The sequence below is a fragment of the Glycine soja genome, chromosome 15 (assembly GCF_004193775.1).
Source record: "Glycine soja cultivar W05 chromosome 15, ASM419377v2, whole genome shotgun sequence".
NCBI lineage: Eukaryota > Viridiplantae > Streptophyta > Magnoliopsida > Fabales > Fabaceae > Glycine > Glycine soja.
In genome coordinates, this window is record NC_041016.1 from 39,781,928 (window position 1) to 39,795,004 (window position 13,077).

The following is a 13,077-nucleotide window of genomic DNA, read 5'->3' on the forward strand; positions in this document are numbered from 1 at the left end:
CTTTGGTTCTATTGCCTCTTTATCCGAGAATTTGAAACCAGAAGCACGTGAAAATTGAGAGAGATAATCAAATAATGGAAAAGTGTAGAATAGAGAAGAAAGAAAGATAGAAAAGCTAGATAGAACACTATATCGAGAAGATCTAATTCCTTGCTATAAGAGTGTGTCCCCCATCATAAACAGCTACATCATTAAAAGCTTTTGAAGTTTCTATCAATCCAAACCTAAAATGGTACATGGCCAATAATAATAAAAATAAAACCAAAATCATTCAATAAATAAATAAATGATAAAAATATTAAAACATGCAAATTAATGTTAATAGATTCTAACCGATCATCAAGTCAGTGAAAGATAATTATAGATCTCATCGAAAACTTATAGCAGCTTGCCAAACAAAAGCTAAAAGAAAAAAGAGTAAGGGTATTACTGACATAATATCCACAATTGGATTCAAGAAAGCGTAGGCTTCGGGCAATTTCGCCGAGCAAAAACTACTTGATAAAGGACGAAGTGAATACAAATACATACCATATTAAAGATAGAGACACTAGCTTAAGGGTCGATCCATTGAGCCATTAGTTAACCTGTATGACCTGATGTATATTAAAAACATTCTAAATATATAAACTATACATTTTTATGCTTAAAAAAATCAAACTTTTATATATAACTATGATAAATTATAAAAGTGTATTTAATATATCAAATATATTATAATATATGTGTCACAATATATATATATATATATGTGTGTGTGTGTGTGTGTGTGTGTGTGTGTGTGTGTGTGTGTGTGTGTGTGTGTGTGTGTGTGTGTGTGTGTGTGTGTGTGTGTGTGTGTGTGTGTGTGTGTGTGTATTATGTGCATATCAATATAAATATTATTATATTAACTTATTTATATATAAAAGTGTTATATGACCAAATGACGTGCAAAACTTATATTGTATTACCATTTTTAATTCATATATTATATTACCATTAGGCTAAATGTATATTTCTCATCCTCGCAAAATTGAAATGTGTTATTTTTATCTGGAACAATGTTTGGATATTAAAAATTACATGTATTTCTTTTTTACATCGGTTATATGTATAACAGATATAAAAAATGTAAAATTGTATTAGTTATTTGCATAACTGATATAAAAAGTCATAATCATAAGTTCGGATTCACTCAAACTAGTTTTCGGATAAAAAAATGACATTGTAATTTTATGATGACAAAAAATATACTGAAAATTTTACAATAACAAATTTCAAACATTTTCATATTTATGAAAACAAAAATATATTTTAACCTTACAATAATTATGTTATATTAACATTTTAAAATATTTATATTTATGTCTCTAGAGTTTTCATTTTAGTTGAACCGGAATATACATAAGTATTTTAATTTTACAAATAGACATTGTATATAAGTTAAATTTTCCACTAATTAACAGGCTAAATGTTGGCTTTAGTGTAGCAGCTTTAACAATTTTGCATGTTCAAAGGACCTTGGGGTGTTGCTAGGTGCACCAACATTATTGCTTGTGCACCCAGCAATTTCATTTAATTCCAAAAATACCCATGTGCTTTCTTCTTTCTTTTTAAGTTGCTTTTTAACTTTTTTTTTCATTTACGCTTTGTTCTTGGTTTTCTCCATTTCCTCTTGGTTTTTAATTATTGTGAGAGGTTCACATTGTCGTTTCGGTCGAGGTGAAAGTGTTACAGAGGTTCGTCGGTGGTGATTATTGCGGTGGTTGGTTCGGTTGTTAACGGAGATACGTCAGAGGTATGCTGTTAAATTTTTTTGTTTGTGCAACATACAAATTAAGTAATTTGCAAGTTGTAACTTACAAATTACATAATCCATATGATTTATACGGACTACATAATCTACATAAATCATACAGATTATGTAATCCGTATGACATACGAATTGGATAATTCGTATAAATCATACGAATTACATAATCCATATGACTTATAAGGATTTTTAATTTTTTAAATTAAAAGAAATATTAAATTTTTAATTTTTTTAAATATAAATATGTTAGTATGATTGTTAAAAAATATTAATTTAATGTGAAAAGAAAAATTATTTTTTATATGTTTATTTCAAATGTAATTCGCATTATTGTTTTAAATATTTTTAAAGAAGTGTAGATTGTTAATTAATTCATAATTACTTATTTTTATATTTTGAAAATGGTATGATTTTTAACATAATTTATAGTTGTAATTTATGGATATTTTATTTGAGTTTTTATGGTCTAGAATTGATTGTTTTGTGTGGTAATAATTTAATGAATTACAATTAAGTTGAATAAAATAATTCATTTTACTACATATGTTGCTGTTATGATTTTTTATGTATTATATGGTTATGAATTGTATGTATAAAAAGTTGATGTTGTTGGTTTTTAATATATAGGATTATCAATTTTAATGTTTATAAAATGATATGCAGTAAAAAATTATGAAGGGTTTTGTGTGATAGTATGTGTATGGTGTGGTTAAGGGTTGTTTGTTTGTGATGTTGAAAATTTTGAATGTCTTGTTATGATGCACAAAGATCAATGAATGTATGATAATATAATGTTTGAAAAAGTTTATTAGGAATGATGAAAATGAAGACGAAGCATGTTGATTGTTCTGATACGTTTAATACTTCTCAGGTAATAATGTGATTTATTGTTATTAAATTAATAAAATGAATGTCCCTTTGAAGACTAAACTTGTGTGGATTGCATTGTAGGTGTTTGCTACTGAAGATGATGTTTTGCAGTGGGCTCGATCATTTGCTTATGAAATTGGATTTGTCGCGGTGATTATGAGGTCAAACACAAACACTGGTATGAGAGGAAGGACTTCATTTGTGTTAATTGGTTGTGAAAGGAGTGGTCAGTATAGGTCTAGAAAGAAATATTTTGTTAGAAGAGATACTGGCAGTAGGAAATGTGGGCGTCCCTTTAAGCTTCATGGGAAACCAGTGGTTGGAGGCCAAGGATGGATGGTGAAGTTAATGTGTGGGAGTCACAATCATGAATTGACCAAGTCATTAGTTGGACATCCATACGCTGGTCGATTGACTAAGGATGAGAAGAAAATTATTGTTGATATGGCAAAGTCAATGGTGAAACTAAGAAACATTTTGCTAACGTTGAAGGAGCACAATGCCAATAGTTGTACAACAATCAAACAAATATACATTGCAAGAAGTGCATACCGTTCTTTCATAAGAGGCAGTGATACTAAAATGCAACATCTAATGAAGCTTTATGAACGAGATTAGTATATTCATTGGCATAGATTAAAGGATGAAGCTTGTACGTGATATCTTTTGGCATCATCCTGATACAGTGAAGTTATGCAATGCATGTAATTTGGTGTTTTTGATAGATAATGTCTACAAAACAAACAGGTACATATTCTGTTACTTGACTTTGTTGTGCTGCAAAATAAGGCCGCAATTATACTGTGCCAGTTGGAGATGTATTTTCCCCTTGCTTTCTTTGACATCATGATTCACTTGATTGTGCATCTGGTCAGAGAAATCAAATGTTATGGTCCTGTTTATTTGAGGTGGATGTACCCGGTTGAGCGATACATGAAGATCTTAAAAGGGTATATAAAGAATCTTTATCGTCCAGAAGCATCTATTATTGAGAGGTACATTGCAGAAGAAGCCATTAAATTTTGTTCAGAATACATTGAGAAGGCTAAACCTATTGGCCTTCCTGAGTCTCGGCATGATGACAGAGTGGGTGGTAAGGGTTCAAGAGGACTGCATGTGATCACTCCAAGTCTAGAAGATTTGTTACAAGCTCACTTGTATGTCTTGAACAATAGTAATGAAGTTTTGCCATACATACTTAAGCATGAAGCTTATGTCAAACAGAATAATCCAAAAATGTCAAAGAATTGGGTGTTGAAAAAGCATAACAAGACTTTCTGTGATTGGTTTAAAGATATAATCTTTGCATATGAAAATGCTTTAGAAACTTTAAGAAAACTAGCAGATAGGCCTAAAAAATGTTATAACTTGGAAAGGATACAACATAAACAAGTATTCATTTTACACAAAAGCACAAGACGATAAAAGTACAATGCAAAACAGTGGGGTCACCCTAAGGGCTGAATCTCAACACTTCTCAAATGTGCATGACGCCAATCCCTATGTAGCTTCCATCCCTTACTTTGGGTTCATTGATGAAATTTTGGAGCTTCACTATGTGAAATTTACTATTTGTGTTTTCAAATGTAAATGGGTTGACAACAACACCAGTGTACGCACCGATGATATAGGATTTACGTTGGTAGACCTAAAGAAACTTGGTTACCACAATGACCTTTTCATCATGGCAGAACAAGCTAGACAAGTATTTTACGTACAAGACCCTTGTGATGAAAGGTTGTTAGTCGGTGAAAATGACTAACTTTTGTGTATAAAACTTGTGTATATTGTATCAAACTTCTCCAACTTATAGTTGTTTTATAATATTATATGTACTTTATGTTAAATATAGGTAATAGATAATTTATACTTTTGTTTTGTGTGTTTAATAATCAATTTCTCTCAATTTCAGGTTAATTAGGCAAATTGGCAAAAGTGTTGTTTTCACCTTCTCGCTAAGCCAATCTGCTGGCTTAGCGAGCATTCGCTAAGCGTGACATTCAATGGCTAAGCACGAGGAAGAATCCAGAAGAAGATGAGTTGTTAAGTTCGCTAAGCGCACCGCTCCAGGTCATCAAGCGCACCGCTTCAGCTCATCCGCTAAGCGAAACAAACTCGCTAAGCCAAAATCCACTTATACGCGCTAAGCAATCCAGATCCGCGCTAAGCGCACGAGCACGAACAAGGCCCCCTATTTAAGCCTGAAATCAGATTTGCAAAGGGAGTTTGGCACTTTTCTTGAGAACCTCTGCATGCACGAAGGTTCTAGAGAGAGAAAGGTCCAAGTTCCAGAGAGTTCTTAGAGATTTTGCTGTGTGAAGATCTGCAGAGACGCGAGTTAGAAGCGGGAGCCATTCTGAGAGCTTGAGATGAGTTTGTGAGTGATTGTGAGATCCTAGAGGTAAAGGAGACATCCTCACCACTTGTGCTTTTGCAGTCTTTCATCTTGTTCTTCTCTTTGTTGTAAAGGAGGTTTCCGGACTATGGAAAGCTAAATACTCTATTGGATCTTCCCTGTAGGTACCTGATGTAAATATATTTCTATCTATGTAATGATGTTTTGTGTGTTCTCTGTGCTATCTACTTTTCACTCCAGTGTGCTTTTACCTTGATCACGCAGATGCATGCTTTGTTAGGGTCATTCAATAGTGGAAATTGGTCTGATTCTAAAGTCCTTGATAGTACGGGACTAAGTTGTTGTGCTATCACGAGGAATCGGGATACAAGAACTAAGTTGTGTATGTGTGGCTTAATGCAGTCTTGGTTGAGTTTAGTCTTACAAGTGGAATCTATGGACGAGGCTTGATCAGGACTAGGCTAGGCTATCATGAGGAATCGGGGTCTAGCAGTCCAGGAGACAACATAGGAACGCATGAGCATTGTTAGATAGAGAACATCCTTTTTAGCATCAAGAACCTATGAGGAAGACCAATGCATTCTCTACTTGTTTTTACACAGTATTTCTCTTGTGTGATTTTCTTTTTTCTTTTTTTTTGCCTAGATAGTTTAAATACCTATTCATAACCACAGTCATACTTTCATACCAAACACTTATTTATCGAAATAGCTTGCCAAATAACACAAGTTCCCCGAGAGTTCGATACTCGGTTCTTACCGTTTTATACTACTTGTGTGATCCGGTACACTTGCCGGTTGCGAAAAGTTTTTGGCGCCGTTGCTAGGGAAATTCTTTTTATTTGGGAAGTTAGCTCGTTTTTAGGTGTCTATTCTTTATTTGTTATTCTTTGATTGTTTCTGAGAATATTTGTTCTTTAATTTATATTTGTCTTCTCTTATTGAACTGGATAACCATTGTTCTGTTAGTACTGTTTATGCATAGATCTCCCACAGGCACTTTAGTTCCTTTGGACTTAGAAATTGAAGCTACACTGAGAAGGAACAAGGCTGAGAGGAGAAGGAAACTGTTGCAAGACATAACAGTTGCATCCATTCTTGAGGAAGAGACCCATTTTTCTGATTCATCATCATTTGATTCACCATCATCAAGGGAATCCACTAATCCATTGTCTGAAACTGCTACCATGGCAGATGAGCACGACCAGAGGACTACCCTTGAGGACTATTCAAGTAGCTCGGTACCACAATTTTTCACTAGCATTGCACGTCTGGAAGTGCAAGCGCACAACATCACCTACCCACATTCTTTGATCCATCTGATACAAGGGAATTTATTTCAAGGATTACCTAATGAAGATCCTTATGCACACTTGGCAACATTTATTGAGATTTGCAACACTGTTAAGATTGCCAGTGTACCAGATGAAGCTATCAGACTCCGCCTTTTCTCATTTTCACTGGCAGGAGAGGCCAAGAGGTGGCTCCACTCATTCAAAGGTAACAGTCTTAAAACCTGGGAAGAAGTTGTGGAAAAGTTCCTAAAGAAGTATTTCCCAAAATCTAAGACTGTTGAAGGGAAGGCAGCAATATCTTCATTTCATCAATTCCCTGATGAATCCTTGAGTGAGGCATTGGAGAGATTCAGAGACTTACTAAGAAGAACTCCCACCCATGGATTCTCCGAGCCAATCCAACTGAATATGTTCATAGATGGGCTGAGACCACAAACCAAGCAATTATTAGATGCTTCTGCTGGGGAAAAATAAAGTTAAAAACCCTAGAAGAAGCAACTGAGTTCATAGAGAACATGTCAGCTAGTGATCATGCCATTCTGAGGGACAGAACCCATTAACCCACAAAGAAGAGCCTATTGGAGCTAACATCACACGATGCTTTGTTGGCACAGAACAAGTTGCTATCTAAGCAACTTGAGATCCTAACAGAAACACTTGGTAAGCTGCCAACTAAACTATCAATTGGACAACCTACACATTCTTCTATTTTGCAGGTCACAGGTTGTACCATGTGTGGTGAAGCTCATGAGACAAGCCAATGCATCCCCACTGAAGAAAACACTCAAGAAATTCATTTCATGGGGAATCAGCAAAGGCAAGGGTACACTCAAGGAGGGTTTTTAGGCTTCCAGTAAGGTACTTATAATCAGCAAGGATAGTGGAGGACACACCCTGGCAACCAGTTCAATAAAGACCAAGGTGGATCCTCGAACAGGCCAATTCAACAAGGGCCTAACATTTTTCAGAGGACAACTAAGTTGGAAGAGACTTTGACTCAGTTTATGCAGGTAACGATGTCGAATCATAAGAGTACTGAGTCAACACTAAAGAACCTTGAAGTACAGATGGGACAACTGGCCAAGCAGATAGCTGACAAGTCATCAAACAACTTTGGAGCAAATACGGAAAATAATCCTAAGGAGGAATGCAAGGCTATGATGACCAGGAGTAAAAGGTTTGTGGAAGCTAAAGATGAAGAAAATGTGGTAGACAAGGAACAACTGAGTGAAAAGATAGGTGCTGAGGTTAAGAAAAATAATGTGAAGGGTAAAGAGAAATAGGAAAAAGGGAAGAAAATAATGGTCCAGAATAAAGAGATGGAGGACTAAGAAAGAGAAAAAGAAATAGAAAATGAGAAAAATAAAAATGGAAAAAATAAGGTTGCAGAGAAGAGTATAAGTGGAAAGGCTGTGGAAGAAAGTGTGGAAGTACCATATCCTGTGGTGCCTTCCAAGAAAGAAAAAGATCATGATTTGGAAAGGTTTTTGGATATTTTCAGGAAACTGGAAATAATCATGCCCTTTGGCGAAACTTTGCAGCAGATGTCACTCTACTCCAAATTTTTGAAAGATATGTTGACAAGGAAGCACAAGTACATTCATCAGGAAAACATCATAGTGGAAGGAAATTGTAGTGTTGTAATCCAAAAGATCCTTCCACCTAAGCACAAAGATCCTGGGAGTGTAATCATTCCTTATTCAATAGGAGAAGTCAATGTGGGAAAGGCTCTGATTGATCTGGGAGCCAGCATTAATTTGATGTCACTCTCCATGTGTGGAAGACTGGGAGAGTTGGAGATTATGCCCACTCGAATGACTCTACAATTACCTGACCGCTCCATTACCAGGCCCTATGGAGTGATTGAAGACGTGTTGGTCAAGGTAAAGCATTTTATCTTCCCAACAGACTTTGTGGTTATGGATATCTCTGAAGATACTAACATCCCTGTAATCTTGGGATGGCCGTTCATGTTGATCGCAAGCTACATAGTTGACATGGGGAAGAGAAAGCTAGAGTTAGGTTTTGAAGACCAGAAAATTGATTTCGACTTGTTTGTGGAAGACAAGCCTACTCCAGAACACAATGTTTGCTTACAGGTAATGGGAGAAGGTCAAGAGGTTTTGAAGGTGAGAACCAAAACATAAGATTACCCAGAGAGGTAAAAGCGCCAAGCTAATGACGTTAAAGAAGCGCTTCCTAGGAGGCAACCCAATTTTAATCTTTGTTGTGTTTGTTTTTCATGCATTTGATCAATAGGAACTTGCTTAATAATCTTAACATTGGAGCATATCAGCCTTCCTTTGAATGGTAAACTTAAGGGTTTCAATTTCTTGGGAAAGGACTAAGTTTAAAACTTAGAAAATCTTTTTGAAAATTAGTCCTTTCGCTAAGCGTCTGCTTCTCGCTAAGCGCATAATCACTCATGCGCTAAGCCACGAGTTCAAGCGCTTAGCACACCACCCTGGCACCTGAGGTTGATTATTTCCGCTAAGCCAGCCAAGGTTTAGCTAAGCCAAAATCAATTCGAGTTGAATTCCACTAAGCGACAGACTGATTGCTGAGCGATGGCTTCACCTTGGCTAAGCGAGACCCAATGTTGCCAAGCGCGATTCCTTATGGTCTTAATTGAGGTCCATGACACTAAGCGCCAGTCATGGCAACTAAGTGAGATTCTTTGTGACAATATGAGCGCTAAGTGAGTACCTCTCAGCTAAGTGCATCCTCCTCTGTACTTAAGATGCATCATTTTAGCTAAGTTGGTCAGGGCCAGGCTTAGCGAGAGTTGCAGCTTTTCTAATCTGCAAGTCTCGCTAAGCGAACGTACTCTGGCGCTAAGCCGAGTTTCTGTTAAAAAAAAAATCAAATTTGAAACGTTGGCTAAGCGCACGTGTTCACTAAGCGAGCCGGGTTGAGAAACCAAACGTCTCTCTTGCTCGCTTAGCGCAACGGTTCGCTAAGCGAAAGTATAAAAAAATTGCTTAAGCGAGTGTAACAGCAGTTACACTCACATTTGCCAGATTACAGAAACCTTGCATCTGCATTCTCTCTCTCCAAAAATTTGCACATTTTTCATTTGTACTCTCTTTGTGGATTTTTGACTTTGAAGCATCAATCATACATCATCCAAGTAAGTTCCTTGATCCTTTTTCTCTTTTTCATGTCTTAACTCTAGGGTAGATGACTTTAACTATAGCTTTAGATTTTTAGGGTTTTTATGTTTTGTTAGAATTAGTTTAAGGTTAGGGCTATGTAAGCTTGTGTACTGAATTGAGTATGGCGCACATATTGCATGTCTAATATGCCTTTTAGAGGTTTGAAAAGAGTGAGAAAATAAGTTGTGTTTTCTGGAAAACGCGATGAACTCGCTAAGCGAGCATGCTACGCTAAGCGAGTTCATCTTTTGAGGATGAACACTCATCCTCTTGCTGAACTACCTGTGGCTAAGTGAGGCTGAATCGCTAAGCCCAGATAACTTAACCATTTTTTTTGTGATAGTCGTGCGCTAAGCCGAGCATTCCTGAGCCAAGCGCAATTGGTTGCGGCATCCGCTGAGCTAAGCGAGCTTTACTCGCTAAGATCCCATAACTTAGTGAAATTTTTGCTCAGTTTAGTGCCGCTAAGCGCAGCCTACCCTTGGCTAAGCGCAAATCCATGTGGCTGACCTTAGGCTTAGCGGGCTCCTCGCCAGCTAAGCCAATTTTGCAAACACTGGACCTTAGCATTTTTCGCTAAGCGGCACTCCTGTGTCGCTAAGCCCAGTGTTGTTTTTTGTGAAGCCCGCTAAGCGACCCATGTCTCGTTAAGCGGGTGTGTGTCTTTTATGAAGGCCCGCTAAGCGAATTTTTTCTCTCTAAGCGGCCAGTGTCTTTTTCAGTTTTATTTCTCAGTTTTTAAAATTTGAATAACTGTGTCCTGATTAATTGTTTGATTCCTTTGTCTGCAGATGTCTTCCAGGAAAAGAAAGAGTGGCGGTTCAAGGCCCACCACTCAATATGATACAAGAAGATTTCACTCTTTTGAGGCCTGGACCAGATATATTGTCAAGGTGTTGGGAAGACACATATTAGCTGAGAGGAAAGTGGAAATCTATCACACAGAGCTAGATGAATTCAAGGGCGAGCTAGAGAGGCGTAACTTTCACAAGCACTTCACCAACTTAGCTGATAGTAGCATTCACCTCGTGTTGGTGAAGGAGTTCTACGCCAACCTCTACAGTCCCAAGGGGCCTTCACCTAAACAAGTCAGAATCTGGGGCCACTTAATAAGGATTGATGCAGATAGCCTCAATGCCTTTCTAGAAACACCTATGGTGCTTGCTGAGGGTGAATCTTTGCCCGCCTACTCAAGATACTACAGGATGCCTACTGACATTAGAGAAATTGAGGATGCACTATGCATACCCGGCCGAGGGTTTATTCTAAATGTTGAAGGTCACCTGAGGAAGATCCTCAGAAAAGATCTAACCACCCTTGCTCAGGTCTGGAGTGTTCTATCCTACTCCAACCTAGCTCCGACCTCCCACACATCGGATCTGACTGTGGATTGAGCTAGGTTAATCTTTGGCCTAGTTACTCAGCTGGACATGAATGTTGGAGCCCTTATTTCTGAGCAGATTACTTCTATGGCCCAGTCTAACTCCTCAAGACTCGGGTTTTCTGCTCTTATCACAGCTTTATGCAGGACCAGAGGAGTTGCCTCCGACAGTCTTGTCTTTGAACGTCTGAGCCCGGTCATTAATTTGGCCTACATAAGGAAGAATTGTTGGAACCCTGATGATCCAACAGTTATTATTAGGGGGGGCCAGAAGACCAAGGGCAAGGCCAGTTGAGGCTCCTTTTACATCAGCAGCTCCTCATCTAGCTTCTACATCAGCAGCTCCTCCTCCAGTTCGTATTCCAGCAGCTCATTCTACCCTACCTCCTGCAGATTTTCAATGTTTTGAAGCCATGCTTCAAACCATACATCAGGGGCAGATTATTTTGCTGCAAAGTCTCCAGCTGGTAGCACCGCCAGACTCCATCCCTACAGTAGAGCAATTTAATGAATGGGTAGCCTGGCCAGGGACTCAGCCTCCTCCTCACAGGGACGACGAGGATCCCGCCGCTCAGGTACCACATCAGCCATCGGATGAGTCATAAAAGTCTTCCACTTCTGAGCCCTTGATTAGGAAGAGGAGAGTAGTTGTAACTCAGGAAGCCGTAACCACTCCTGAAAAGTCTCCTGAGGCCACTCCAGAGCCTCCGACACCAGTGGCAGATACCTTTTCTCCACAACAGGCAGCAGACCCTTCCACGCCTGAGGATCAAACTACCCCAATCCTGTCTCCAAACACCTCTCCTGTAGCTACTCCTGTACTTCATTTGTCAGAAAAGGAGGAGGGTCAGACACAGGACACCCAGGACCAATCACAGGATCTTTAAATTCCTGTTGATTTTTTGTGCTTTTTGATCTATTAGTATAATTATGGTTTTAGTACATTATTTACTTCTTGTTAGTTTTATATATGAATAGTTATTATGCTTATCCTGAAGCATCTGAAACAGTTTAACATAACTTTTGTTGACATGATAGTGAAACACTTTTATCTTTTTGTGAAAATGGTTGTATGCTTTCATTTTGAACTGAATGCATGATTTTGATGGAATTTGTGTTTCCTTTCATGAGTTTGAGCAAGTGTGTATGTTAGACAAAGAAAGAACAAGAGTGTGAACTTATAATAGAATGGTTAGTCACTAGATAGACTGATTGTGAAAGAAAAGCTTGAACCAAAACCGGTGAGAGTGTGACCTTACTCTGTTAGTGAACGACTAACTATGAGTAATGATCTTTGCATAAATCTCTGAATTCTAGAATGATTTGTATAACTCAGAACATGATGAAGGCCATGAATTTTATAGACACAAGCTCTTTTGACCACTTAGCTTACCTTGAATGATACTTGTATCTTTTGCTCCCTTGTATAAAGCTTATTGATTTGCCATTTATTGAACCCTGAACTTTAAATGATTATCTCCTAATACCTTGTTTAGATTCTAGGAGAGCATATGGTCAAGGAAAATTTACTCTAAATTTGGGGGAGGAAAGTCAATTAAAATGAAAAGAAAAAGGTTAAGCATATCAGCACACACAACAAATAAGTTATATGTAAAAAAAAAAAAATAAGTGTGCAATTTCAATAAGGTCAAAAGCGACTTAAGAGAAGAAAAATAGTGCGAAGGATACTTGTATGATACAAGAAAAGATCATTGGGATAAGTCTAGGACTTGTGCTCTCTTAGAATCCTAGAAAAACCAATGAATTTTTGTAGCCAAACCTCACTACAAGCCTGAGAAAGTCCTTCTGATTCTATTTATACATTTCTGACTTGATGGCATGAGATGAAATGCAAAGATTGGACCTCCTGTTAGTTGTTATCAATGAATAGCTTAAACACTTGTGCTTGAGTGAAATAGTATCCGTGAGACTGTGGTTTGAGCTACTCTCCTTGATATCTGCCTTATGATTAACTTCATCTAACTGTGTAGTTCACATTTTGTTCTCCTCTTTGGCTAGCTGCATATTCTGTGGAAACAAGTGATAGGTACACATTGCTTCATCTTTCTCATCATGCAATCAATAAATTTTGATGCATACACCTTTGTACATAAACATTACATGCTTTACCACTTGAGGACAAGTGAGTTGTTCTCTTTTGCTTGAGGACAAGCAAAACTGTAAATTTGGGGGAGTTGTTAGTCGGTGAAAATGACTAACTTTTGT

General features: G+C 37.5%; 1 protein-coding gene across 1 annotated transcript; it reads left to right on the plus strand.

The window, feature by feature from the left end:
- Positions 1-2,618: 2,618 nt before the first annotated feature.
- LOC114386128 lies at positions 2,619-7,161 on the plus strand. Its single transcript, XM_028346130.1, has 3 exons — positions 2,619-2,666; positions 2,747-3,015; positions 7,032-7,161. Exons 1-3 carry the CDS (start codon positions 2,619-2,621, stop codon positions 7,159-7,161), a joined length of 447 nt encoding a protein of 148 aa, XP_028201931.1.
- The last annotated feature ends 5,916 nt before the right edge of the window (positions 7,162-13,077 follow it).

Excerpts from the sequence above, each read along its gene's own strand:
- LOC114386128 (XM_028346130.1), top strand. The coding sequence starts at position 2,619 with ATGAAGACGAAGCATGTTGATTGTTCTGATACGTTTAATACTTCTCAG. Across the intron at positions 2,667-2,746 it reads ATACGTTTAATACTTCTCAG|GTGTTTGCTACTGAAGATGA; the intron begins GTAATAATGTGA and ends ATTGCATTGTAG. Across the intron at positions 3,016-7,031 it reads GGATGGATGGTGAAGTTAAT|GTCACAGGTTGTACCATGTG; the intron begins GTGTGGGAGTCA and ends TCTATTTTGCAG.